The following is a 26480-nucleotide window of genomic DNA, read 5'->3' as shown; positions in this document are numbered from 1 at the left end:
GAGGGGGTCTCCCAGTTTCCGGCTTGTAAGAACAGGGCGGGAAGATGAGGAGTGGAAAATATCTTGGACTTGACCCCCTGGAGGATCTCTGGGCTTGAAGGAGCAGTTCTGGGGGAGCAGTGGGGACAGAAGCTACATTGTGGCTGGCTGCTGGCCAACGGGAGGATGGACCAGCAGAGGCCTAGGGAGCAGACAGCCCCTTCCTCAATGGGGCTGTCAGGAGGGAAAGGTGAGACAGACGACTTCAGCCTCCTCCATGATATGCACAGCCCCACCCCCACTCTGTCCTTTCTCCCAGCTGGCTGGAGGGGAACATGACTCCACCAGACATGCTATTCCAGCTGGCAAGGTCACGACTCTCTGGCCAAGACAGGACTCCTAGGGGGAGGGAAGGGCCTGTTTCTCCTGGCCTTACCCTGGAAGTCCAAACCCTATGAGGACAGAAGGAGATAGAAGTGTCAGGTAGGAGTATTGGGGTACTTGGGAAGGACCCTGGGGTCCAGGCCTGCCCTATGAGTCAGGGTCTTCCCTGAACCAGGGAAACTTTCTCTGGTTTCCACAGGCCTCTTTCCCTATTCTCTGGCCGCTGGGTGCCAAAAAGCCCTTGCTGTGAGGATAGACACTGATCTGATCTCCCCAGACCCAGGCGGCCTCCAATATCACAGCCGCAGCCGGAGGAACTGGCCTGGCTTCCTCCCATCTGAGGAGGCCGCAGTCCAGCCTGGGCCACCCTCCCTTTGTTTGTCTTGGGAGGGGCAATTGCTGAGCTGAGCAAACAGGGAAGGGAAATCCTGGATTCTGCCTCTCTTGATCAGCCGCTACTCAGGCCTGAGGCCTCTGGGGTCCCCTCAGGCCTGGCTCCTTCCTGGCCCTGTGTGTGGAAGGGAGCTGGCTGGTGGGTATAAAGAAAACCCAGGGCTGGGCCTTGGTGAATGCTTAGAAAAAATAAACCCCAGCCCTGAACAGGTTTCATGAACAGACATTCACTGACCACTTACTGTGTGCCGGGCCCGGGGCTGGGTGTGCTACATGTCAGAGCTCTCTGACACTGCTCAGCCACCCTAGGATGTCAGCATCAGGACCTTCAGTTTCTGAGGAAACTGAAGCTCAGGGTCATGAAGGGAGGATGTTGGCAGAGGTTGGAATCCCACCCAAACCTCTTTGACCCCTCAGCTCAGCTCCCTTCTTAGTGGAACAGCATGGGGAGGGTGGGTGGGGTAGGGCTTAGACAGGAGATCTCCCCTTCACCTCTCGTTTTTCTACTCCAGAGACTACACAGCTGTCCAAGGTCCCCAACTGGGCAAGCAGAGACTTCCCCATGGCCGAGCTCCTGCCCTTGCTGCCTGGGGCACCCCTGCTGACCCAGGGTGCTGCCCAGGACCCACCTGTCCTCCCAGCCGACTGGCAGAGCCAGCAGCTACAGGATAGCAGGGCTGAGGGCCTGGCCTCCGAGCCCTGGAAGCTCCCGGAGGTGCCCTCCATTCAGATAATGCCATCCAGTGATGGGGAGTCACCCCACTGCATCCCAACACCCCAGTGCCTGCAGCTGCTGAGGACCCCAGACCTGGAGAGTCTGCCCCAGGACAGGTGAGACCTGGGCGGTGGGACAGGAAAGGGATTCTCTCTCTCTAGGAACTCATGCTCCAGAGTGGGTTTCCTGTGGCTGTCACTGTCCAGGTGGGGGGCTGAAGGTGAGAAAGCATGTGGCCTTAGCCCCACAGGGGCCTGACTGGAAGTTGTAAAATAGACGCACAAACAAAAACAGGCAACTGGGACAACCGGCTCTGAGCTCAGTGGATCACTACTTGCTAAGACTGGAGGTGGACACCCGCTTCTACCCACCCAGTGTTTTTCAAACTGTGGCCAGTGTTTTTCAAACTGTGGGTCATGACCCCTATAAGGGCCATGAAACCAATGTAGTACATTGCAATCAGCACTTTTTTCTAAACAGAACTAGGATAGAATAAAAAATAACACAGCATATGAGGCATAGTAAGTGTGGTTTCCTGCAACTTTTGTAACATTATATATATTTCTAAGTGTGTACTGGAAGCCAATGTAAAAGGTTATTCCTGCTGCAGCTCACGGGCAAAGAAAAAGTTTAACAAAACTTCTGCAAAGAAACCCTACCTCTGGCAGAAAGAGACAAAAACTGGGGGTTCAAGGTTACAGGTGAAAAGAGGAAAGAACTACATTGGCCCTGAAGAGAAATCTTCACTGTGGTTTCTTCCAACAATGAACACTCGATAGAGTTCAAGTTTATGAAGCAGAGCTCTGTGTATCAATGTGGTGAAATCTCAGAAATGATGTTGGAGAAAGGTTGCGTGATGATACAGTGGGAGCCTAATTGTGTATCTTTTTTAAATACCTTGAACAATAGGACATATTGTTGGTGGATGCATCCCGATGTTAGAAAACGTTTGGAAAAGTGCACAGGAAGAATATACATCAACTTCGGGGCAGTGGGTACCTTGGGGGGCAGAGGCAGAGAAAGCAGGGATGGGAGTTGGGCCTTTGGTTGTAACTGTAATAATTTATTTCTTTGAAAAAACAAAAAAAGATCTGAAGCAAAAATGGCAAAATATCCATATCAATTATATATGTGTGGTGGGGACATAGATGACCATTTTTTCCTGTTTGAAATAAATATTCCCTAATTAAAAATTTAAAAGTATTTCAAAAGAAGAAACAGGCAGAGAGAAATACAATGAAAGAAAGCAGTGAGACAGAGGGAGATGGTGGAAGGAGGGACTCTCTGAGATCTGACAGTGAGAGGCAGTCAAGGAAAGAACTGCAGGAAGAGCTTCCAAGTAGAGAGAACAGAACAGCACGTGCAAAGGCCCCAGGGCAGGAATGTGCCTGGTGAGTTAGAGGAACTGTAGAGAGGCTGGATGGCTGGAGGGAGGGAGCTGGGGCTAGACAGCGGAGAAGTCAGAGTGGTCCCTAGGGCACCCAGATGAGGGCTTTGCTTTTAGCTGTAGTGAGGTGGAGCCACAGGAGGGCTCAGAGCCCAGAGGCTCCTGACCTGACTCGGGCGACTGCGTGTTGGAAGCTGACTGTGAGGACCTGAACCGGAGCAGGAGACCAGGGAGGAGGTGGCTATGAGGTCCAGGAGGCTGGGGGTGGGGCAGTGGAGGGGAAGAAGAGTTTAAATTCTGGATAGATTGTGTAGCTGGAGCTCCCAGGGTTTGCTGAAAGACTAGAGTGGGTGTGAGGGGAAAAGAGGAGTCAGGAAAGACTGAAGTTCGGGGCCTGCCATCTATAAATGGGTAGGTCAAGTTGGGTTGTTTGGAGGGTGGGGCCAGGGATGGGAATGGACTTTTTTTCAAGACGTAGGAACAGCATATCTTGCAGAGGGGTGGGGAGCAAGTCTCTGTGTGGGGGCTCCTCTGGCCACCGCCTGTAAGGTGGGATGCACATTCTGTGTTCTCGGGCAGAGTCCAGGACCAAAGTACTCAGGCAGCGGGCAGAGATAGGTGCAGGGTTGCGTCCTGCTCTGCAGCCTACCCGCTAGGTGACCTCAGCCAGTCACTTCCCATTTTTGAGGTAGGGCTTCCCCTTCTGTGAAAGGGCTGCTGCTGCCCTTCTCCGCGCTGTCCCATGGGAAAGCCCTTACCACACAGGTAGTGGAATCCCCCAAACTGGGCTGACTTGCCCCAGGTCACAGCAGAGATAAGCGCTAGGAAGGCTGGATTCTAACTTGGTCTGGATGACGGGGACTGGGACCGAGAGGGGTCCCCGGAGACCGAGGTGCTGGGACCGCCTGGGACCAACATCGGGGGCTCGGACACTGGGATCGGCTGGGGGAGGTTGGAGGCCCAGGGATCCCGCGCCCCTCCCGCAACTGCGATCCCCCCAGCGCAAGCCGCCCCAACACCTGGGTGTCTCAGCATCTCCATCCATCCCCAGCTCCGCCCCGCCTCTCAGATTCCGCCCTGGGAAAAGCGGAGAGCTCCGGGCCAGGGGCACCATTGCCGCGGAGGACCCCTTTCCGGGGACGAGGGGAGAGGATGGTAGCCTGTACCAATGCAGCTGCCCTGGCGGTGTTTTGTTTTAATCAAGTCGGCTTCTGTATTTGTCTCCGTCTGTCTTTATCTTCCTCTCTCCCTCTATCTCCGGCGTCCCAGTCACCCCTCTCGATTTCTCCACCTCGCTCTTCCTCCCCCTGCGCCAAGTCCCCCAGTTCCTCCTCCGCAGGAACCAGCCCCCCGGGGTCTCCCTCTCTCTCCCTGGCTCCTTCTCTGCCTCCTGCACCTAGGCCCGCCGTCCTACCCCCCCCCCGCCCGGGCGGGTCCCTCCCCCTCACCCCTCACGGGCGGGGGGCGGCGCCGTGACGCGCGGGGGCGGGGGCAGGAAGAGGGTGCGTGACGCTGCGGCGGCCTCCCGCGGCCTTCGGCGGCTCCGGCCTTTTGTGCCGGCGGCGGGTGGCTGGGTCCGTGGGGCGGCGGCCGCGGAAGGCGCGGCGGGTGCCCTTTGGGGACGCCCAGCTTGGCCCAGCCCCGTTCAGCCGGCCCGGCCCTGCCCTGCGGCTGGGCGCGCCCGCCGCCGCATCCATGTTCGAGTAAGGACCGTGCGGGGGGCGGGGGAGAAGATGGGGGGACCCGGGCGGCAGTGCGGCTGCAGCCGCGGTCCGGGAGCCCGTGCACGTGGGCCGGGCCGGGGGTGGGGAAGGAGGCCTGGGGGGGTTTCAGGAGTGCAAAAGGGGGCTGAGCGCAGACGCTGGAGAGGCCCCGGCCTGACTGGTCGCTGCCGTGGCGCGATGCGCCGGGTTGGCGGGGCTTTCACCAGGGCGTCCCGGGCTCATACCGCGGGAAGCGCTGCCTGCGGGGTGGGCCCCCGGCCTGGATCGCCCCTGTCTGGGAGGGGAGGGGAGTGGAAGGGTGGGCGCGACGCTAATCGGGTCTTTGGACTTGGGGTGGAGGCAGGGCGGGCTCACAGGCCGCGGACCCTGGGGCAGGCCCGGGAGCAGCCCCTCGGGGCTGGGCCTCCTCCTACCGTCCTTGTCTGTTGTGAGTCTGGGGGCTAATGGGGATGGGGGCTTCCGCGTGCCCCGCCGACCGCGTCCTGACCCCTCTGAAGTTCTCCTGCACCCTGTCTGGGCCCCGTATGTTTCCGATTATGAATTGTAGGTGTCTTGGAAGTGTGTATGCGTGTCTGTGTTCCTATGTGCAGGCAGCAGCTGTGATCCTCTTTGGCTGTGTTGTAATTTACCTCGAATTCCATTGTTACTGTAAGTTCCCTGTGTGTGTCGGATTGTGACTGTAGTATGTGTCTGGGGCTCTGCTTGTGTGACTGCGACCTTCTGTGGTTGTATGTGTATGACGTATCTCATCACATCAGACCTCTGCTGTCTGATTGGGGCTTTGGAGTGTGTGTACACGTGTCTAGGTCTCCTAGTTTGCACACAGCTGTGATCTTCCCAGGCTCTGTGTGTGTGTGTGTGTGTGTGTGTGTGTGTGTGTGTGTATTTACTTCTGTGGCTCCGAGTGTCACTGTAAGTTGCCTGTGTGTCCAATTGTGACTTGTAGTGTGTGTCCATATGTATCTGGGGCTCTGTGGTTGCTGCTGCAACCCTCTGCCCAACCCTCTGTATGTGCCTACAATTTACCTCTGAAACTATTAGCTCTGTGTGCAAATGTCAGTTACCTGTGTGTCCATGTGTGACACAGTTGTGCATCTAGGGCCAGGCGTGTATGACAGATCCTCTGGGGTTGTGCCTATAATTTACCTGAGATTCCATCTTTGTGTGAAAGTTCCTATGTGTGTCCATTTGTGACACTGTTATGTGTGTCTGGGCTTCCATGTGTGTACCTCAGACCCTTTGGAGCTTTGTGTGTGAAGAGCAAGGAAAAGAGAGACTCTTTGTGCCTCTTAGTGGGCTTGGGACCTTGGGTGTACCCTTGACTCTCTGGAGCAAAAATCATAACTGACATTGTTCCCATTATAGTTTATAAAGCATGTGCCATGCATTATTTCAATACCTGGCTGCTCTGTTGTTGAGATGTGTCCATAATCCCTGGGGCTGTGTTATTCTGAGTCCATGGTAGTGTGAGTGTCAGGGTTCTCTGCCTGTGACAGCAGCTAATACCTCCATCCCTTGCCAATTCGAGCAGGCCTTTGCTTTGTCTTCCCCGCCTGATGGTGCACCATATGGGAACTGAACTGACCCTGTGACTTAATTTCCCTGGGTTGTACATGTGTTAGCTGGGATCTTATGTGACTGTTCTCTCACTGCGTGACTCTCTAACTATAGGAATGTTGTTTGTTTTCAGCTCTTCTCTGAGATGTTCCAATGGCTGTATGAATATAATTTATCTGAGGCTTTCTGTGGTTTCCTGTGTTTCTGTGACCCTCTGCAGCTGTGTGTGTGTGTGTGTGTGTGCATGCACATGCTATGTGTGTAACTTCTGGGACTTTGTGGCTGTATTATACTTGTAATGCTGCCTGTGTGTATGCTGGGACAGTGGGTCTATGTGTAACTAACATACCTATGATACTGCTGGGAGTGGGGAAGAGAGGGAGACTAATTGCAACTGAGGAGAACAAGAGTTTGCCTGTGATACTGGCTGTCAAGTTTCCCTTGTATGCACATCTGTGTATGCATCTGCCCTTCTTTGGGCTGAGGAAGACTGGTGGTGAGATATCTGACTGCAGTGGGCAAAACCCTATTTTTCTTCTGAGTCCCCTCCCCCCCATAACGGTCCTCCAGACATGTGGGGCTCCTCCCTTCCCTCTGCTTCAGCCTGCTTGGTTGGACAGCTCAGGGCTGGGCCTGCCCTTGGGCACTTCCTGTTCCTCCTGCCAAGGAGCAAGATCTGGGGGTGCGGGCCATGCCCTACTCTGTCTGTATGTTGTACCTGTCTTTCGATGCCCTCCCCAAGACCTGTGGCTGCGGGAGACTGGCACAAGTGGAGGAGGGGGTCCGCAGTTCAGACTAGAGGGGAGAAGATGAGAAGGGAGGAATGTGTCACCCCTTCTTCAGAACTCGCCATAGCTCAGCAGTGCCATCAGGGTGAAGCCCAGACTCCTGACCAGAGCCTGCGGGTGGGCGTGTGTCCTCCTGTCCTCCTCCCTCACCCCTACTGGCCACCACGCTCCTCAGACCTGCCAAGCTCAGCCCTGTTCCTGAACTCGCTGTTCCTGCCCTGAAAACAGCCTTCTTTTGCCCTTTGCCAGATCTGTTCTTTGTCCTTGGGGCTCAGCTCAAGTGTACCCTGTACCCCACCGTCCCACCCACCCACTTGTCCTCCTTTATCACTGCGGTCCTCCTACTTGAACATGCTGCAGCCTCCTGAGGCCCCCCCAGCTCTGATTCAGGAGGTCTGCAGTGGGCCCCTGAACCTGCACTTTTCACAACTTGTAGGTGCTACTAGTGCTGTTGGTCTGACTGGTGTCAATGAGATTATCACCCTCGTTTATGTGTTTCCTTATTGATAGTCCATTCCCCAACCAGAATGTCAGGCCCTGCGGACAGGGATTTGCTCACTGTGTATGCTTAGTGCCTGGTACAGGGCAGGTGGTCAGTGCGTACTCAGAGAGTGAATGACTGCAGTTTGGGGTCAGTTTGGGCTCCGCGTGCCAGGCTGAGGTGTTTGTGCCATACCTGTCAGGGTCAGCATAGCATCTTGGACACAGGTGCACGCGGGTGGTGGCAGGGCCCTGTACTCCATTTTGGTCTGACAGTGCCAGATGATCACACTAGAGTGCCTTCCCTGTGGTGGGCTGTATGTATGTATGGCCTCCTCCAGACAACCCTGTGAGGTGGATACTATTGTATTCCCTCTATACTTAAGAAGAAACTGAGGCACAGAGAGGTTCAGACACTTGCCCAAGGTCACACAGGGAAGTAGCCAAACTGAGACCTGGCACAGCCTCAGCCTGTGGAGGGTTGGGCAAGCCGCACACCTGGTTGAATCCAAGTTCTGTGAGGAGGGGGTGGAGGGTCATTCATTCCATCCACAAGAGCAGGTGCTCAAGGAGCACCCACCATGCATCAGGCCTCATTCTAGGAGCAAAACAGCCTTCCCCTTGGAGTGCACCTCCTGTGTGGATCAGAAACAAGGGAAAATATAGAAGGTTAAGTGGGGGAAGTGCTGAGGAGAGAGATGAAGAGGGATGGGGTCGGGAAATGGGGCGTGTGGTTTAAATTGGTGAGGGAAGGTATCTTAAAGAAATGTCCATTGAGAAGAGATCTGAAAGAGGTAAGGGAGCCCTGCAGACATCTGGGAGGAAGGGCATTTGGGCAGAAGGAACAATCAAGGCAGGAGCTGGGGGTGATGAGAGGGTCCAGCCCTGGGCGTTTAGCTGGAGTGAGGTGTGCAGCCAGGAGAGAGCGCACCAGGAGGGCCCTAAGCTGGCTCAGGTTCACAGGTTCCCTCTGCATGTGGGGGCACAGGGTTGGAGCAGGGAGACCTTGAGAGAAGGTGGCTTCAATAGTGCAGAAGGAGTGGCGGTGGCCCAGGTCACCATTTTTCATTTATTTATTTTATTCCACAAATTCGTTTCACAAATGCCTTCCTTGGGCCTTGTCCTGAGCAATACTGGGGACAGCAATGACCAAGATTTTCCATCAGGGAGCTCACAGACCTGTGGGGAAAAGAGCTGTCATCAGTGACAGCACAGAGTAGTCAGGGCTGGGATGAGGGAAGCATAGGCAGAGTGGTCTGGGCTGGGATGGGAGCTGTGGAGACCCACAGAAGGGAGGCAGCATCCAGGAGGAAGGGGGTTTGTGAGCAAGAGTCCTGAAGGTTGCATAAGAGTTTGCTAGTCAAAGGAGAAAGGGCAGTCTGGACAGGGAACGGTGCTAAAGCTTGGAGGCAGGGGAGAAACGTTTGAGGAGCCCCAAGTGGTAGAGGGTCTCCCACCTCCCCAGGGGAGATTAAGGACCCCACATTGGAATCTCTCCCTGAATTAAACCAGCTATGTGTCCTTGGACTAGAGGTTTGGTTGGTTTTGCTGCTTTGAACCTGTTCCGCTGTGAATAACAGTATCAAATGCATAGTTTGTGTGAGGAACCTTGCAATTCATCATATGCAGAGCTTGCCACGTTCCTGATAACACAGTGAACAAAAGTGTCCCTTTTCAAGTTCCCCCGATTGACGCCACAGCCCTATGACAGTTTGTGTTTATTCAGTCCTCTGAGCGCTGTATGCTCAGGGGCTGCCTCCCAGCAAGAGGCTCATTCCCCTAGGCAGGAGCCCCCCTGTCTGGTGGTCTGGCTGCTCCTCGCTGCAGGCAGCGCGCAGATTATTCAGATTATTCATGTAGTCACCAACCTGTATTCAGAGTTCACTATGGGCTGGTGACAGTTGGGTGCTGGAAGCACAGTGCCAGTCAGGACCTCCTGAAGTTCACAGTCTGGGCAGACTATGAGCAAACCAAATAAGCCATCAGGATGAGCAGAGATGGTACGACTGGGTCTGGGAGCTGGGCGCTACTTCAGGTCAGGCCACCAGGGGAGGAGTATTTGAGTGGAAGAAGACAGAGCCACGTATGCTGGGGCTGTGGAAGGACATTCCAGGCACAGGGAACAGCAGTGCAGAGGCCCTGACTTGGGAATACAATTGGCGAGCTTAGTGGACTTAGGGGCTGGGATGGCTGGGATGAAGAGAGTGGCAGGGACCACACTAAGGCCTTGGGCACCAAGATAAGGATTTTGCTCTTAGCTCGAGTGAGGTGCAGAGGGGGGATGGCTCAACCAGGAAGGCCCTGACCTGACTTGGAGATTCATAGGCTCCCCCTGGCTGCGTGGAGGAAGCAAAGTGTGTGTGGGGGGGGCGGGGGAGGGAGGGGGTACCTGGTATGCAGGAGGCAGAGGGTGGAGGCTGGGTCAAAGCAGTGGAGCAGGGGAAGTGGGTAGAATAAAAATAATGGATATAGATTTTGGAGGTGGACCAGGTGGGATTTGCTAATAGATTAGAAATGAGGGATAAGCAAGAAAGAAAAGACGCTTAGGTGTTGAGCTCAAGCAACTAAGTGGGAAGTGGCTGCTCAGTAAATATTTACTGTATGAATGAATAAGTTAATTCAAAAAATAGCAGGCTTATTGAGAGCTCACGGTATGCCAGGCTCTGTTAGAAGCACTGTACATGTACTGATTCATTTAACGCTCAAAGAACCAGATGAGGACATGTAGTTTTCACCCCTGGATCACAGATGAAGTAACAGAGGTAACGGAGTTTGGGAACCTGCTTTGGGCCACACTTCTAGGAAGTGGAGTCGAATGGATGGGTGGGGTCAATAGGCTGATGGGTGAGCCTCCCAAAACAGGCCTGTTCCCACACCCTGACTTGTTTTTCCCCATAACTCCCTTCTTTCTCTTCCCCCATAATCAGTACCACCCCCCACTCTGGGCGGAGCACGCCAAGCAGCTCCCCATCTCTCCGTAAGCGGCTGCAGCTCTTGCCCCCAAGCCGACCACCGCCTGAGCCAGAACTGAGCACCATGGTGGAGAAGGGGTCAGATAGCTCCTCAGAGAAGGGTGGGGTGTCTGGAACACCCAGTACCCAGAGCCTGGGCAGCCGGAACTTCATCCGCAACAGCAAGGTTGGTGCAAGCCTAGAAGGGTGGAGAGAAGGGTGTGAGGCGGAGGGATCGGGGGCTTGTACTGACTCTACTTCTTTCTCTTGCAGAAGATGCAGAGCTGGTACAGTGTAAGTATTGGGCAGGGGGGCTTGCTGGAGGGGTGGGATGGAGGGGACAGCAATTAAGGAGTGGGTGCTAGGGTCAGTAGACCTAGGGTCACATCCTGTGCTGCTGCGTATGTGCTGTGTGACCTTAAGTGAGTTGCTTCCTCTCTCTGGGCCTCTCTTGAGAAACAGTCCCAACATTACAAGGCTGAAGGGAACTTTCATTAAGAATCAGTGATGGTGGTAGGTACGTGACACAGGGCCTGACTTAAGTAGAAATCAGTAAATGGGAGCTCTCATCATGACTACCCTCATGTTACCGGCAGTGGAAGCCACAGTAAGCTAGACTTGAAGCCTCAGAGAGCCTGTCGGGGGCGGAGGAGACTGAGGGGCTTCTGGGAGCTCTGTGAGGCAGAATTAGGGGTGTGAATCCCCATCTGGGTTCTCACCTCCTAAACTTCCCCCAGATGCTGAGCCCCACATACAAACAGCGGAACGAGGACTTCCGGAAACTGTTTAGCAAACTCCCTGAAGCCGAACGCCTCATTGTGGGTGAGTCCTGATGCCCACCCTGTCCTGGACCCGACCCCGAGCTCCCAGCTCTGCCCTCCCAGCCCTCCCCGCCTGGGTGCTGGCCGGGCCAGCCGTGTGACTCGGGTGTCCGCCTGTCTCTCCCCGGCCGCCTCAGATTACTCCTGTGCCTTGCAGCGTGAGATCCTCCTCCAGGGCCGTCTCTATCTCTCCGAGAACTGGATCTGCTTTTACAGCAACATCTTTCGCTGGGAGACAACAGTGAGCCGACGCGGAGACGTGGGGAGAAGGAGGGGCCCCAGTGCAGGCAGGACCGTAGCCGCTCCTGACCCGCCTGTCCTCCTTAGATTTCCATCCAGTTGAAAGAAGTGACGTGCCTGAAGAAGGAAAAGACGGCTAAGCTCATTCCCAATGCCATCCAGATCTGCACGGAGAGCGAGAAGGTGAGCAAGGGCGCCTGCTGACGGGCCACGTGGTCACCGATCTTAGCCGGCTCCTCTTTCCTCCGCCCACCAAAGCCCTGTTTATTCTGCACCCTGAACTGCTCTTAGTTTGTCGCTTTCTCTTTGTTCTTCCTGCCCCTGCCCTGGCCCAGGCTCCCATCATCTCTGACCTGGATCTCCACACTAACCTCCTGTCTCAGTCCCTGCAGTTTGTCCTCTCACACAGCTGCTCAGAGATAATATTAACAGTAAAAGTCTTCCCTCCCATGTATCTGCAACTCAGACGTCCCCTCTCCTTGGAAGCCTTCCCTGGCTCTCTTCATTCTGTCCTCATGATGGTTGCCTCGTGGTCCCAAGATGGCTGCCTCACAACAATGGCCCAGACAGGAAGGGAGAAGGGATTGGGGCCAGACTCACATGCGCACGCACATACACACACACACACACATGTGCGTGATACTTCATAGTCGACTTCCCTTTCTGTTTTATTGGCCAGAAGAAGATCAGTTGACCACCTCTAGTGGGCAAAGGAGACTGGGAAAATGCCCTAAGTTTCTTCCCTCACAGCCTAGTTACTCTGGGCTGACCCCATCTGGAGATGTGCCTGTCTCCCACCTTGAACTGTGAGCTCTGGGAACAGGGACAGGGGACACCTCCTTATCACGGTGACTCCAGGGTCCAGTGCAGGGCTGGACCCAAGATAAATGTTTTGTGGAATGAGTGAAGGGATGAATGAAGGGATACATCAGGATGGAGATCAGGAACAGAGTATGGATGGGGGTGGAGCTTCCCCTCCCTCTGGCCCTGTCTTTCCCCCACCCCCTGACACCCCTCCCTCTCTCTCCTGCAGCATTTCTTCACCTCCTTTGGGGCCCGGGACCGCTGCTTCCTTCTCATCTTTCGCCTTTGGCAGAATGCGCTGCTTGAAAAGGTGAGCCTGGGTGAGACCTGGCGAGGGGAGTTAGGGGGTGGGCCAGGGGAGAGCATGGGGCCAGGGATGCCAGAAGTTAGGGACGAGGACCCTGCAGCTCTTTTCCATGGACACCTGGCTCAGTGTACTGGCTGCTTCCTCCTAAGGCTGCATCTGAGGCCAGCACAAGCCAGTGCCAGACCCTGCCCACTAGAAATGTGTATCCATGGCCCTTTACTCACCATCTACAAATGAAAAATGCTCTGAAAATGTAGAGGCTTTTTTGTTTTGTATGTGTGGTAGCAAGTTCTGATCAGAGGTAACAGAGTTATTTTTATCGTGTATATCACCACTATCTAATAGAACTTTCTGCTGTGACGGACGTGTTCTGTATCCGTGCTGTCCAGTGCAGTAGCCACTGGCTACACGTGCCTATTGAACTCTGGAAAAGTAGCTAGTGTGACTGAGGAGCTGCATTTTTAATTTAATTTTAGTTGACTTAAATGGACATTCATGCTTCTTGCATAGCCCAGGTCTATATTGAGTCCAATTAATGTGACTATTCATGTGTTTCAGGACAAAAAGTTATTAATGTGTATGTGTAAATCTTAGGTATAATTGTAATTCAATATAAAATTATAGTATCCAATATAGAATATTCCAGTGATTCTCCAACTTTGTAGTTTCAGGAACCCTTTACATTCCTTAACATAATTGTAGACGCCAAAGAGTGTTTGTGTAAGTGGGTTATATCTGTCGGTATTTACCGTATTAGAAATTGAAACTGGGAAAGTTGTAAACACAAAAATACACAAGCACACATTGCAGCATTGCCTGTTCACAGAGCCCCTGGAAAACTCCACTGCGTGCTCATGAGTGATAACAGTGAAAAGGGCAAGTAACATCTTATACTACTGGTAACACTTATCATACTTAGGAAAATAGTTTTTGCCTCATGGACCTCATGAAAGGGTCTAGGGGACCCCCAGAAATCCTTGGACCACCCCGAGAACCTCTGGTGTACATTGCACTGGATACTGCATACAATACATTTATTATCATAGGTGCTGTATTGCAGAATATGGTATTAGCACTGTATTGTTTTTCTTAAATCCCACATCTTAATTTGAATCATGTTTTGCCCCAAGGGTTCTGAGGAAGGGATTTTATTTTAGATTTTTATTTACCACAATCTGATAGTCTATTGAGTGCCAGTCCTGAGCGGGCTCTCCTGGGATGCCCACTATGGTTGCATGATTTTACGTAGGATGCATTCAGCTACAAATGACTGAAAACCCAGCCAAACAATGGTTTAAGCAAACAGATAATTGAATTGTTTCATAAGGTATTAATAATAGCTAATACTTATGGTGCTACTGGGTGCCAGGCACTGATCTGAGCATTACATGAATTAACTCATTTAATCTTCACAACCGCTCTACGAGGTAATATGGTTATTATTTTTATTTCGCTAATGAGGCACGGAGGGATAGACTTGTCCCCGGTCACATGGGCTTTGATGTGGCTGAGCTGGGGTTCTGACCCGTTGTAGTCAGGTTCTGGAGTCCCCTCGACCTCTGTCACACTGACACTCATGTAACGAGAGGTCTGGAGGCAGGCGGTCCAAGTTGGGTTTGAAGGCTCCCCTGTGTCGTCAAGGACTCAAACTCTTGTCCCTTTTTGCACACGGTCATCCCTCTGCATGTTGATATTTTGTGCACATGCTTGTTGCCTTGTGGTTACAAGATGGCTGCTCCAACTCCAGGTGTCATACCCTCACATAAGTGTCCCAAACATGAAGGAGGAAAGGTACGTATAGAAAGTGGACTTCCCTTTATCAGGGAAGAAAAGCCTTCTTTAGCAGACTTGTCTTTGCATTTCTTTGGCTAGTACTCAGTCACATGACTACCTTGGTTGCAAAGGAAGCTGGGTATGTGGCAAAGGAAAGATGAATCTGTGTAAACCAATCATAATTCATCCCTGCAGCTGGAGAAGACTTTTACCCCCAGATGAGGGTTCTGCTGGCAGGGAGGGAAGGTGGCTAGATGTCGGGTAGGCATGGCACAGTGTCTGCCGCTGAGGGCCTGCAGCACCTCACAAGGCCCAAACCCGCTCTTCTAGCAGCGCTGCTGTGTCACGTCCTGTCCTCTCAGGGGCAGTGCCAGCTATGGCCACTGGGGGCAAGAGTGGGGAGCAGGAGCCTGAGAGAGGGAACAGTGCTGCGTCTAAGTCTGCAAGGAGCGTGAGGGCAGAGGAGGGTTCAGAGCTCAGGCCCTAAGCCAGATTGCCAGGGTTTGAATTCCAGCCCCATCACTGAGGAGCTGAGTGACCTGGGGCAAGTCGTTGGACCCTATTGGTCAGGTGGGGACTGTCCCTGCTTCATAGCAGCCAGAGCTGGGCCCAGAGTAAGTTCTCAGCTCTTCTGTGAGGCAGGGTTGCCCAGTGGTTAGCTCTGGATGCTCTCCTGGCCCCTCGGCTCACATCTCAGCACTGCCACTTGGGCACCTCTCTGTCCGTGTCATTGTCTGCAAATGATTACATTAGCCCTGACTTGACAGAATTTTTTTGAAGACTCAGTGAGTTAGCTCATGTGCAGGGGTTAGAAGAATGCCTGGTACATGGTAACATTATTACTGTCGTTATTACTATTTCATCATTGTCATTCACCCCTTCTGGCCGTGGGTAGCTGAAAGCCCAGGGCTCCTGAGAACTCTTGGGAAATAGTGGGGGACGGGACAGCATGGGGTGTGGCAGCAGAGGTTCTGGGGGCTGGTTTGAATCCCTGAGTTGCCTCTTGTCACCTGTGTGACCTCCCCATCTAGGGCCTCATATTCTCTTCTGTAAAATTGGGACCATAAACTTGCAACTATGGGAGTACTGTGAGGACCTGAGGGGAAAGTCCTGAGCTTCTTCCCACTGGGCTGTGATGGGATGTGACATTTGGGATGGAGACCATGCTGCCCCCGTGTGGACACTGGGGAAACTGTTGAGGCTGAGGGCTGGTGGGGATGGGGTGGGAAGGGTTCTGGCCCTGGTGAGCTGGAGGCCAACCCCACGTCCTGCCTGCCCAGACGCTGAGTCCCCGTGAGCTCTGGCACCTGGTACATCAGTGCTACGGCTCAGAGCTGGGCCTTACCAGTGAGGACGAGGACTATGTCTGCCCCTTGCAGCTGAACGGTCTGGGGTGAGTCGGAGGTTGGCGGCTGGTTCCTGGGTTGGGGGAGACAGGAGGGGCTGTTGGCAGCGCTCTTGGACTCCTGGGTGGACTGAGGTTGGTGAACAAAGTCTGGGAGACCAGGAGGGTGTGTGGGGTCTCCAGGATACAGCGTTCCCATACCCTCTCTTTGCCCGTAGGAGCCCCAAGGACGTGGGAGATGTGATCGCCCTGAGTGACATCACCCCCTCGGGGGCAGCTGACCACAGCCAGGAGCCCAGCCCAGTGGGTTCACGCCGTGGCCACATCACTCCCAACCTTTCCCGGGCCAGCAGCGATGCAGACCATGGGGTGAGCAGGAAGGTGGAAGAGAGAGGAGGTTCTGAGTGGAAGAGACCGAGGAAGGCTGGGGGTGGTATCGGGGAGAGGGACTGATGGACAGGTTGGGGGGACAAGGGGGGATGAGAAAGGTGGATGGAGGGATAGGACGGAGCTGGGAAGATGGGCAAGGAAAATAGGGAATGAGAGAGACAGGCAAAGCGGAGATAGAGAGAAAGAATGAGAGACAGAAGAGGCAAGAGATGGGGGGATGGATGAGGAGGAGACAGGCAAGGCATGGGTAGGACAGACAGATGGACAGGACAGGCATAAGAAACCTTAGGGCCCAGGTATCCAAGACAGTCCTGGAAGGGCTGAGAGAAGCCCTTGTCTGGGCAGCCCCAGAGCCCCTCGTACCTCAGCTGTAAACCCTACATACCCGCATGACCTCCCAGCATTGGTTTTCTTACAGTCTCAAATCCTTGTGGCCACAGTGGGGGCCCCCAGGGGGCCCTCAGGCTGGGATGGAGGTGGGACAAGGTTGGATTAAGCTGTTCTCTGCAGGCAGAGGAGGAGAAGGAAGAGCAGACAGACAACCAGCTGGATGCCTCCTCCAGCCAGACAGTGACTGCGGTGGCTGGACCTCCGAGTGCAGAGCCCACCCCATCTGATGGGCCCACTTCCCTGGGCCCCTTGGACCTGCTGCCCAGTGAGGAACTATTGACAGACACAAGTAACTCTTCCTCATCCACGGGGGAGGAAGGTGAGGCAGATGGCTCCAGTCATTTGCTTCGGTTGCACATGACAAACCTTATTCAGACTGGCTTAAATCAGGGATTTACTGGCTCACTGGGCTAAAAAACCTAGGGGGTGGGCAGGTTAAACATTCACATGGTGCTGTTAGGCATCTGTCTTTAGCTCTCCTTTAAAGATAGCACGGCAGGGTGGGTGGGACCACAGACTCTGAAGCCAGATCAGCAGGGTTCAAATCCTGGCCACAGTGGTTCCTTGCTGTGTAACCTGGGCAAATTATTCAACCTCTGGGAGCCTCATGTTCTTTATCTGAAAAATAGGGTTAGCAATCGTACTCACCTCATAGGGTTGTTGTTCAGAATTAAATGAGTTAATGTATGTAAAGTTCTGGGGCCAGTCAGTAAAGGTTGGCTGTTCTTTTCATTATCATCATCATCTCCATTTCTCTGTGCCAGTTTCATTCTCAGGTAGCTTCTCCTTTTGTTGGGGCAGAGAGCCCCCACCCTGCCCTAGACAAGCTTGGCAGAGAGAAAACATGCTTCTCCCAGAGGCTGCACCAAAAGCTCTAGGGTTGGCTCTGATTAGAGAACGAGCCAACTCCTGAACCAGTCACTGGCTGCCTTGCCTGGCCTAGGTCACACGTATATCCCAGAACCAATTACTGGGCAAGAGCCATAGGCTGAGGAGCCTGGGAGCCTGTGCCCACCCTGTGATCACTGGGACTGCAGTTGGCTGGGCCTCCGTGTGTGCTCCATCCTGAGCTGATCGTGGTGGCTTTGATTGTCTGGTCCTGGGGCACATGCCACCCTGAAGCCACCCAGTGGCAGAGGGGGCCGAGTAGTGCGCTGTGTCAGTGTCCAGTCTAGGAGGATAGGTTTGCCCATCTACCCCACAAGTCTGGGAATGGGGAGGAGCTGTCACCCAGAGGGAAACTGAGGAACCAATCTGAGGAGGGGCAAGTGCAGGTGGCCTCATCTGCTGCCCTTCTCTGTTGCCCAGCGGACCTGGCCGCACTGCTTCCTGACCTCTCCGGCCGTCTCCTCATCAACTCCGTCTTCCACATGGGTGCCGAGCGACTCCAGCAAATGCTCTTTTCGGACTCGCCTTTCCTGCAGGGCTTCCTGGAGCAGTGCAAGTTCACAGGTCAGGGGCTGAGGTTCCCCAGGCACTGGGTGGGGTTGGGGGTGGGAGGCAGACAGGCAGTGCTGTGCACATTAAGTGTGGCTGGACGTGGGGCTTAAAAGCAGCATCTATGAGACCAGAGTGCTCTGCCTCTTATTAGCTGAGGGGCCTTGGGCAGGGGTCCAGCCCCTTTTAATGTTTCTTCTTCTTCATAGCGGGGGTGTGATAATAGTACCTGCCTTGTCAGGGTCTCAGGAGAACGAAATGTGTTAATACTAGAAGAGTGCCCAGAACAGCAGCATATAGTAAGCAAGTCATAAAGGCAAGTTAATGATCACACGTGTAGTGCCCGCTCTGTCAGGCCCGTGCAGAGCCCAGGACAGATAGGCCCCAGGATCTAGTGAGAACGAGGGTAGGTTCTCACACAAACAAGTGAGTGTCACAGGGGTAGCTGTGATCTGAGAGGTATCAGATCAGAAAAGGCTGCTGGAAGGATGTGAAATTGAATCCAAGGCCTGAAGGAGGAACTTTTCCAGAGAAAGGGGAGAAGTGTGTGTGTGTGTGGGGTGGGGGGGGGGTGGAATCCCAGGAGGGCTGCTCGGTACCTGCATAGGCCCTGAGGCTGGAGGCAGGCACTATGAGAAATCCCTTGAGGTTGGGCCTCTGCAGCCAGGTGTGGGGAGAGGACGCCACAGCGCCAGGTGAGGCAGAAGGGTTGACGGGGGACCGCAGAGGCGCTCAGGAGGCCGTGAAAGAGATTCAGGTAGGGAAGTGGCTAGTCAGATGGTAGTTTTTCTGTTTCTTTTTTCTATATTAATGAAAACCTTCAGAATGAGTAAGATTGTGCCTTATGTTGGGGGCCTACAAGTCTCCCCAAACTATGCTTACATGCTGGCGAGGCTAGCACATCAGACGGAGGAACTCAGACGGTATGAGGGCATTGGGGAGCCATGGAGTATTCTAGGCAGGTAAAGGGCAGGGTCCGGCTAGCCTTGAAGAAGCTATCCCTGGACCAGAGGTGGAGATTGAGAACAGGAGCTGGGGGAGATTGGAGAGGGCCCTGGGCAGGCAGGGACTTCCTGAACCAGCAGTGATGCCTAGGAGGTGGAGTGAACAGACGGGGGAGGGAGGGAGTGTCCAGGCCGGGGGCTCAAGGGGGAGCCTGGAGGACAGTGGGGCCACCCCTGAGATGAGGCCCCGAGAGGAGGGGCAGGTTTGAGGAGATGCGGAGTCCCTTGTGGAGCTCAGTGGGTATGAGAGGCTCAGGGGACTTCCTGGGGAAGGTGTTCAGGAAGTCGCAGGAAACCTAGGTCTGAGGCTCAGAGGGAAACAAGCTGCAGAAGTGGATGCGATGGCCCCAGGAGGGGTGAGAAGTATAGGAAGGGGAAAGGTCCTAGCTCTGGAGTATCGTCAGCATCTAAAATTTTAGGTGTCCAGAGGAAGGTGGGGCAGACACCAAGATGGGAACATGGAGAAGGGGTGGGTTTGGGGGCAAGTTCCCAGAGAACTGGAGCCTTCCAAAGAGGCTGAGTCCCACGGCCTGTGGGCAAAGCGCTAGAGAATGGTCTCATTCTGCTTTTCTTTCCCCCAGATGTGTCCTTGAGCCCCTGGACTGGGGACAGCAAGTGCCATCAGCGCCGAGTGCTGACCTACACCATTCCCATCAGCAATCCGCTGGGTCCCAAGAGCGCCTCCGTGGTAGAGACACAGGTAAGCCAGGCAGGGTGGCCCGCCAGGTGGGGCGGCCGGATGGGGTGGCCCTGACTCCCTCCTCCCTTGTCCCTGCAGACACTGTTCCGGCGCAGTCCCCAGGCAGGCGGGTGTGTCGTGGACTCGGAAGTGCTGACACAGGGCATCCCTTACCAGGACTACTTCTACACCGCCCACCGCTACTGCATCCTGGGCCTTGCCCGGAACAAGGCCCGTCTCCGGTGAGCACCTGACGCCTTGGTGGTCCCGGGGCCCCCGTCCCATGCTCCCCAGCCCAAGTTAGCAGCAGGATGTTGGGTGCCACCCTGGCTGGCGAGCAGAAGTTTGGGTCCCTGAGGGACCAGGAACACCCGGAGGTGTGTGGCCAGAGCCTCTAGCAGGTCGGGGCTTCCACTGACTGGGAGGGAGCTGACGGGGAGGAGTAGGTTTGGGGGAAGTCGAGGAGCTCAGCTGGGGATGTGTGGGGCTGCCTCTTAGACCTCCGTATGGAGTTGGGCGCAGCAGCAAGATGAAGGGGTTCCGGCCCCAGGTATGACTAAGCCACCAGTTTGGGTGGGCAGTGCCCAGGCAGCACTTATGGCTGGGAGACGTGCCAAGGTAGTGGGTGTGGACACAGAGGGGCTGTGGGCTGACTGGCTGGCACTTGGGGTGAGTGGGGATCGTAGAGTAGCCATGGGTGGGTGGGGAGAGTGCATCTGTTTTGTGTGTGGGTGACACAGGGCCCTCTCTGAATTAGGGGAAGGAAAGCACCCCCTAGGACTGGGGCGGGGCTGGAATCAGACCCTGACCCCCTCCCTCTTTTCCCCCAACCCCAGAGTGTCCTCTGAGATCCGCTACCGGAAGCAGCCCTGGAGCCTCGTGAAGTCTCTCATTGAGAAGAACTCGTGGAGTGGCATTGAAGATTACTTCCATCACCTGGGTAGGGGACTGAGTGAGGCCAGGGTGAGGTGGGGTTGTGGCCTGGTGGGTGCAGACACACAGAGCCCTCTCTTGTGTCCGCAGAGCGAGAGCTCGCCAAGGCCGAGAAGCTGTCCCTGGAGGAAAGCGGGAAGGATGCCCGGGGACTGCTGTCAGGCCTTCGGAGGCGGAAGCGGCCCCTGAGCTGGAGGGGTCACGGTGACGGGCCCCAGCACCCAGACCCTGACCCCTGTGCCCGGGCTGGCATGCATACTTCGGGTGCGTCTGTCAGGTTTGGGCAGGGCAAGCAGAGGAGCAGGGCCCGGTGGAGTGGGCTGGATGGGTCTGACTCTGAGTTGCTCTGTTGCAGGCTCCCTCAGCTCCCGCTTCTCAGAACCGGCCGTGGACCAGGGCCCCGGGGCAGGCATCCCCAGCGCCCTGGTGCTCATCAGCATTGTGTGAGTAAGAGGGCCAGGCTTCGGGATCAGACAGGCCTGGATCTACATCTTGGCTGTGTGACCTCGAACGAGTCCTTGGCCTCTCTGGGCCTCTGCTTAAGTGGGAGCGTGGGCTTAGCTCCTAGCAAGGCTTAAAGGAGCCGATGTTTGGGGTGTTCCCAGCAGAGCTCCGTGCACAGTGTACTGCTCAGTTCATGGTGGAGAAGTCTTCCTGCTGGGAGAGGGATGCCCTGGGGCTCTGGGAGGTTAGAGGGGCCTGACCTTGCCCCGGGGCAGGGTGGGCTTTCTGGAGGAGCAGACACCCAAAGGAGGCAAGATTAGGTGAATCGGGAGAGGTATGTAAAAGAAGCAATTTCATTTAGACATTTCATTAATGTTTTCTGTGCCTGTCCCTAAGCTGGGTGATATGGGGCCACAGTAGTGACAAACCGCTCTGTGGGGAGACAGATTGGCACTGACCGGAATGATGGCTGTTGTGATGGGGGAAACATACGCAGAGGGGACAGGGCCTGGATAGGGAAGCCATGGGAGGCTACCAAAGGCTTCCTCCAGGTGAGACGGGGGCAGTCACGGATGGCTTCCGGGGAAAGCAGAGGACTCCTGAGCTGAGACACGTGAGGGTTAGGCAGGAGACCCACCTGTGTAAAGGCTTGGAGGTGTGAAGGGGCAGGACGCTCTGAGGGTATGGAAGTGAGATCTGTGCTTCCAGCCGACCCTGGGAGGTGTGAGTCAGATCAGCCATACACTCAGCCTCCCTGGTCCGGCCTCAGTTTCCCGACAGCAGCAGTCCAGTGAGAGGCTGTGTGGCATGCTCTGCCGGGAGCTGGGTTTGCGGGGTGGGGTGGCTAGGATGGGCTGGGTAGCTCTCATTTCTTTGTCTTCTCCTCACTGCCTACTCAGGATCTGTGTGAGGTAGGGTCCTGCGTCCTGTACCTCCCCTTACCTCATGTCTCATCCCTGGCTGCAGCCCCTTCTCTACTCCATGCCCTCGGCTCTCCCAGTAAGGTTGTCTGGCGTAGCGGTTAAGGGCGTGGGGATTAGACAAGCCAGGGTTTGAACCCCAACGTTGCTGCTTATGGACCGTGTGACCCTATGCATGTCTCTCCCCTTCTCTGAGTCTTAGCTTCTTCCTCTGAAGAAGAGGTAATCGTAGGTGTCCCATCAAGGTGTGGCTGTGTGTGTGCCTGGCTTGTGGCAGCATCACAGCCCAACTCCTGACCTCTGACCCCTGCCCCTAGCCTCATCATCCTTATCGCCCTCAACGTCCTCCTCTTTTACCGCCTCTGGTCCCTGGAGCGGACGGCCCACACGTTCGAGTCCTGGCACAGTCTGGCCCTGACCAAGGGGTGAGTGGGTGTCCTGAGGGGGTTGGGAGTTGGGCAGGTCGGGGGAGACCAAGGCTACACTGAGGCCCTGCATCCCCCACAGCAAGTTCCCCCAGACGGCCGCCGAGTGGGCCGAGATCCTGGCCCTGCAGAAGCAGTTCCACAGCGTCGAGGTGCACAAGTGGAGGCAGATCCTGCGGGCTTCTGTGGAGCTCCTGGACGAGGTGCGGCCCGGGGCTGCGGGACCTGCATCCAAATGGCAAGATGGGGCAGAAGCCTCTGGGCCTCACACAGGCCTGGGTTTGAGCCCTGACTTTGCTCTTAGGGTTCAAATGGGAAAGCCATTCATAGTCCCAACCCCCTAGGGTTGCCGGAAAAATCAGCAAACGGAGGAAAGAATTTATTGGCTCTTATCCTAGGGAAAAGTCCAGGAGTGTCTGACTTAAGGCATAGCTGGATCTAGCCATTCATTGGTAGTAAGAATTGGTCTCTGGTACCATCTCTTGATCCTGCCATCCCCAGGGTTGGCTTAATTTTGGGGCATCCTTTCCCACAGGATGACCAAGGTGGTACCTGCAGCTCTAGGCTGGCATCCAGAGGAAAGAGCTCACTCTTAATAGCTACTGAGGTCAATGCCCATCCCTGAAGCAGGTTCCTGAGCCTCTGCCCCGTTTGGGGTAACTAAGGGTTCATATAAGGGTGGGAGATAGGTTCTCCAAAGGGTATTGGGGTCTCATCTCCAGAAGGTTTGCCCCAGACACCCCTGTAGTTCAGAGGCAGCATCTATTCTAAAGGCCAGGTTCAAGTTTCTGGCACCTGACCTTGTGCAAATGACTTGGGGCCTTGACTTCCTTCTCTGTAAATGGGGTAGTGATTGACAGTACCTCAAAGACTATTGTGAGGATTAATGGAGTTCGCATTGGAATGGTGCCAAGCTCACAGTAAACACTGTGTATGTTTTTGCTGGTAGTAGAGTGAGCCCAGTGCCAGGCACACAGCAGGTGCTCAGTAAATGTGGTGGGTCAACACAAATGTCAGATACTGGGGTAAGTGCTTATGGTGGGGAGCAGGTGTGAGAAGTTGGGGAGCAGCTGGCATTGGCTGGGCACCCAAGGATATCAGAGCCCAAGGTGGTGGGTGACAGTGAAAATCGTGTCTGGTCACTATGGGCCATAATGCTGAGGGTCACCTTTGGGGCCTTATTGTACCCTGAAATGTTTGGATGGAGACACTTATGCCGGGAAGAGCTGTGCAGGACAGTGTGGAGGGGTGTTGAGGCTGGGACCCCATTGCTTAGCGCGAGGGAGGGCAGAGCTTCCCCATCCTGAGTTAAATTCTTGTTTTTTCCCTCTCAAATTGCCATGGGCACAGAATTGACTTCTCAAATGAATGCTAATAGCAGATACCGATTCAGCAGGGCTGTTTTAAGTACTAAAATGACAACTGCTTTGCATCTCATGGCCAGCCTATAAGGGGGATAGATACTCTTGTTGTCCCCCCATCTAACACAGGGGTGCTGAGCTATGAGGCGTTCAGACTTGCCCAAGGTTGTACAGCAGGGAATAAGAATAGCTAATATGCATTGAGCACCTCCTGTGTGCCAGGTCCTAGGTGGTCACCATTAGATCTTTGAAATAACCTGGTGAAGCTGACCCATCTTTCAGCTGAGGCACCTGGGACAGGTAAGGGGCTTGCCCAAGGTTACCCAGTAAGTAGCAGAGCTGGGACTTGAGCCCAGGCCATCTGGGCCCCTTTAATCTGCGGCCTGTGAGAAGTTATACGGGGTCCAGTATGTCTGCTCTTGTGACTTTGGCAGGGGACATGGCCTCTCTGGACCTTCCCCAGTTTCTCAACTGCAGGATGGGGGGGGGGCGACATTACCCCTCCCAGCGCTCACCCCCCACCCTGCCCACCTCTTCCCCCAGATGAAGTTCTCGCTGGAGAAGCTGCATCAAGGCATCGCTGTCTCAGACCCTCCCTTCGACTCCCAGCCACAGCCCGATGACAGCTTTTCCTGAGGACGCCAGGCCACATAGCCGACCCCCCAAATGGACAGACGGACACAGAGCCTCGGTAGCCACTGCTGGCACGGTGCGAGCGCCGGGAGCTTCCTGCCCACCCCTCCCAGTGGCCCAGCCAGGGGCCACGCAGACATGGGGACCACAGAACCGAGATGCACTTTAGACCAGCGTGTGCGAGTCCAGCTGCCATTGCCTGTCCAGCCAGGGAGCTGGCCTGGCCTTCAGCAGGCCTCCTGCTAACTTATTTTGCCGGGCTGGGGTTGTGGAGGGCGCCTCCCGGGGTGCACGATTTCCTCAGCTCTGGGTTTAATGTATTATATTTATTTGGGGCTGACAGAGCCCCAATAAAGGGTTGGAAATGGCTGTGGCTGTACCTCTGGGGCCCTGAGAGAAGGTGGCCCCCTGTTGGCACTCAGATCCCATTGCAGGAGTGGGGGGGGGGGGTCTGTCCATTTTCTGGGGCCATAGTCACTGATGTCACCTGGAATTCCCCAGCATCTTACACAAGCTTTGCATCATCAGGGTCCAGTGCAGGGGCTCCCAGGACACACACAAATGCCTTGTGGCCTGGGTTCACATCCTTCCTCTGACACTTAGCAGGCATATAATCTGGAGCTGTCATTTTTCTCCCAGCTTCAGGTTCCTCTTCTGTTCAGCGAGCATAAGAATAGCACCAGTATCCCAGGGTTGTTAGAAGTGAGTCGTTCTCAAACTTGAGCTGCATCAGAATCTACCAAAGGGTTTGTTCAAAGGCAGACCGCCAGACCTACTTGCGGAGTTTCTGACTCAGCAGGTCTGGGATGGGCCAACAGCCTGCATTTCTCACAAGTTCTTAGGTGGTGCTGACGAGACTTGGCCAGACCCCACTTTGAGAACCTCTTTGTGAGGATGCAAGGAGTTAATGTGGCTCCGTATAACAGCGCAACACAGAATAAATATTCAATAATGTTACTCTTAATGCATAAAAACTGAGTGAGACTAGTAACTTTGTAGTGAGCCTGTACTCGCAGGCTAAGGTGCCATGGTCTGATGTTCATTTAATTCTCACAGTGGCTCCATGAGCTGGAGACAATAGTACATGCCTGAGGCCCCTCAGCAGGGAGGCAAGGGCTATAGGCCTGGCCCCTGGTGGCTCTATATTTAGATGCGAGGTCCTAATCCCTTCAGGACCCCACAACGGTCCATTCAGGTTGAGGCCATCTGGACCCGTGTTACTAATGAGGAAATAGGCTTCGACACGAAGTCTGTGGTCTGGGTAGAACCTAGATCTGTCCACTCAAACCCTGTGCTGTTCCCCAGTGAGTGAGGGATAGAGACTTTCTATATGTCACCGGCTGTAAGAATCTTCGTAGTTGATGGCTTGGGGCAGAGGACTGGACGAGAGGTTGGATAAAGGCAGGATGGACCACAGGTGGTGAAGAGCAGAGCCAGCCTCTCCAATCCTGTAGCTATGTGGGCATGGCAAATTACCCACCCTGAGCCTCAGTTTCCCATACTTGTAAAGTAGGCATAATGGTAATACTTACCTTGTAGGGAGAATTAGGTGAGTTAATGTGAGTAAAGTGCATAGAGCAGCACCAAGTCCATAGCAGGTGCTCAGGGAACATCAGCTTGTGGGGCTGTCAGGAGGTACCCCTGCCTGGTGCCGGAGGCCTGTCCCCATTGTGCTGCCTGCCACCCCTGCCAGAGGGAGGGCTCAGAACAGCAAGAAAGTTATTTTCTGCAGAGGAGTTTCACAGCCCAGGAGGTGCTGGCACAGAGGCCCAGACCACAATGGTGTCTGGTATCCCTGGCTTCCTGTATCTCTGCCCTAGGCCTGCCCCACCCCCTGGTTCCTCTTGCCTGGCAGGGCTAGGCCAGGGGGATTCTGGAACTTCACCCAGACCTGGTGGCCCGGACCTGAACAGCAAACCCTGCTGGAGGTCTGATAGCCCAGAGCCCCCACCCCCATCCTCTTCATTTGGCAAAACCTACTGATAAGACAGGCCACCTGCCATCACAGGATAGGATTTCACCTGAGGCCAGGGGCATGACCCTAGGCAAGGGAGTGACTCGGCCTCAGTTTTCCTATTCTGTGAAATGGGGATAATAGAACTTGCAACTGTTTAGGGAGGTAGACGAGGATTCAGCATATCACAAGGGCTCTAGCATTGGCATTTATTCATCCGTACAAGTGTGAAACCTACAATGTACCAGGCACAGTTTAAGAT

The 26480-nt window shown here is 54.7% G+C and overlaps 1 protein-coding gene across 3 annotated transcripts; it reads left to right on the top strand.

The window, feature by feature from the left end:
• The first annotated feature begins 325 nt into the window (after positions 1–325).
• Positions 326–24633, top strand: GRAMD1A (GRAM domain containing 1A). Of its 3 annotated transcripts, XM_019710634.2 has the most exons (21): positions 326–462; positions 1269–1587; positions 10335–10545; positions 10632–10652; positions 11096–11180; positions 11317–11420; positions 11507–11602; positions 12453–12533; positions 15584–15696; positions 15867–16017; positions 16549–16747; positions 17737–17880; positions 19451–19569; positions 19648–19790; positions 20385–20488; positions 20572–20745; positions 20837–20924; positions 21825–21836; positions 22163–22270; positions 22353–22473; positions 24175–24633. In XM_019710634.2, the coding sequence occupies exons 2-21, from the start codon at positions 1319–1321 to the stop codon at positions 24265–24267; spliced, it is 2436 nt and encodes an 811-aa protein (XP_019566193.2). In that variant the 5' UTR covers positions 326–462; positions 1269–1318; the 3' UTR covers positions 24268–24633. The 3 variants fall into 3 exon arrangements, with proteins under 3 accessions (XP_019566193.2, XP_019566194.2, XP_074171840.1); XM_019710635.2 differs by lacking the exon at positions 21825–21836 and having other exon boundaries at positions 327–462; XM_074315739.1 differs by lacking the exons at positions 326–462; positions 1269–1587 and adding an exon at positions 4199–4561.
• The last annotated feature ends 1847 nt before the right edge of the window (positions 24634–26480 follow it).

This window comes from Rhinolophus sinicus, linkage group LG11, assembly GCF_036562045.2.
Source record: "Rhinolophus sinicus isolate RSC01 linkage group LG11, ASM3656204v1, whole genome shotgun sequence".
Taxonomy (NCBI): domain Eukaryota; kingdom Metazoa; phylum Chordata; class Mammalia; order Chiroptera; family Rhinolophidae; genus Rhinolophus; species Rhinolophus sinicus.
This window is presented reverse-complemented; position numbering and strand designations above follow the sequence as displayed.

Bases quoted from the DNA above. Each gene is read 5' to 3' on its own strand.
- GRAMD1A (XM_019710634.2), top strand. From the start codon at position 1,319: ATGGCCGAGCTCCTGCCCTTGCTGCCTGGGGCACCCCTGCTGACCCAG. The intron at 11,421-11,506 runs GTGAGCCGACGC...TGTCCTCCTTAG, and splicing joins TCTTTCGCTGGGAGACAACA to ATTTCCATCCAGTTGAAAGA. The intron at 22,271-22,352 runs GTGAGTGGGTGT...CATCCCCCACAG, and splicing joins AGTCTGGCCCTGACCAAGGG to CAAGTTCCCCCAGACGGCCG.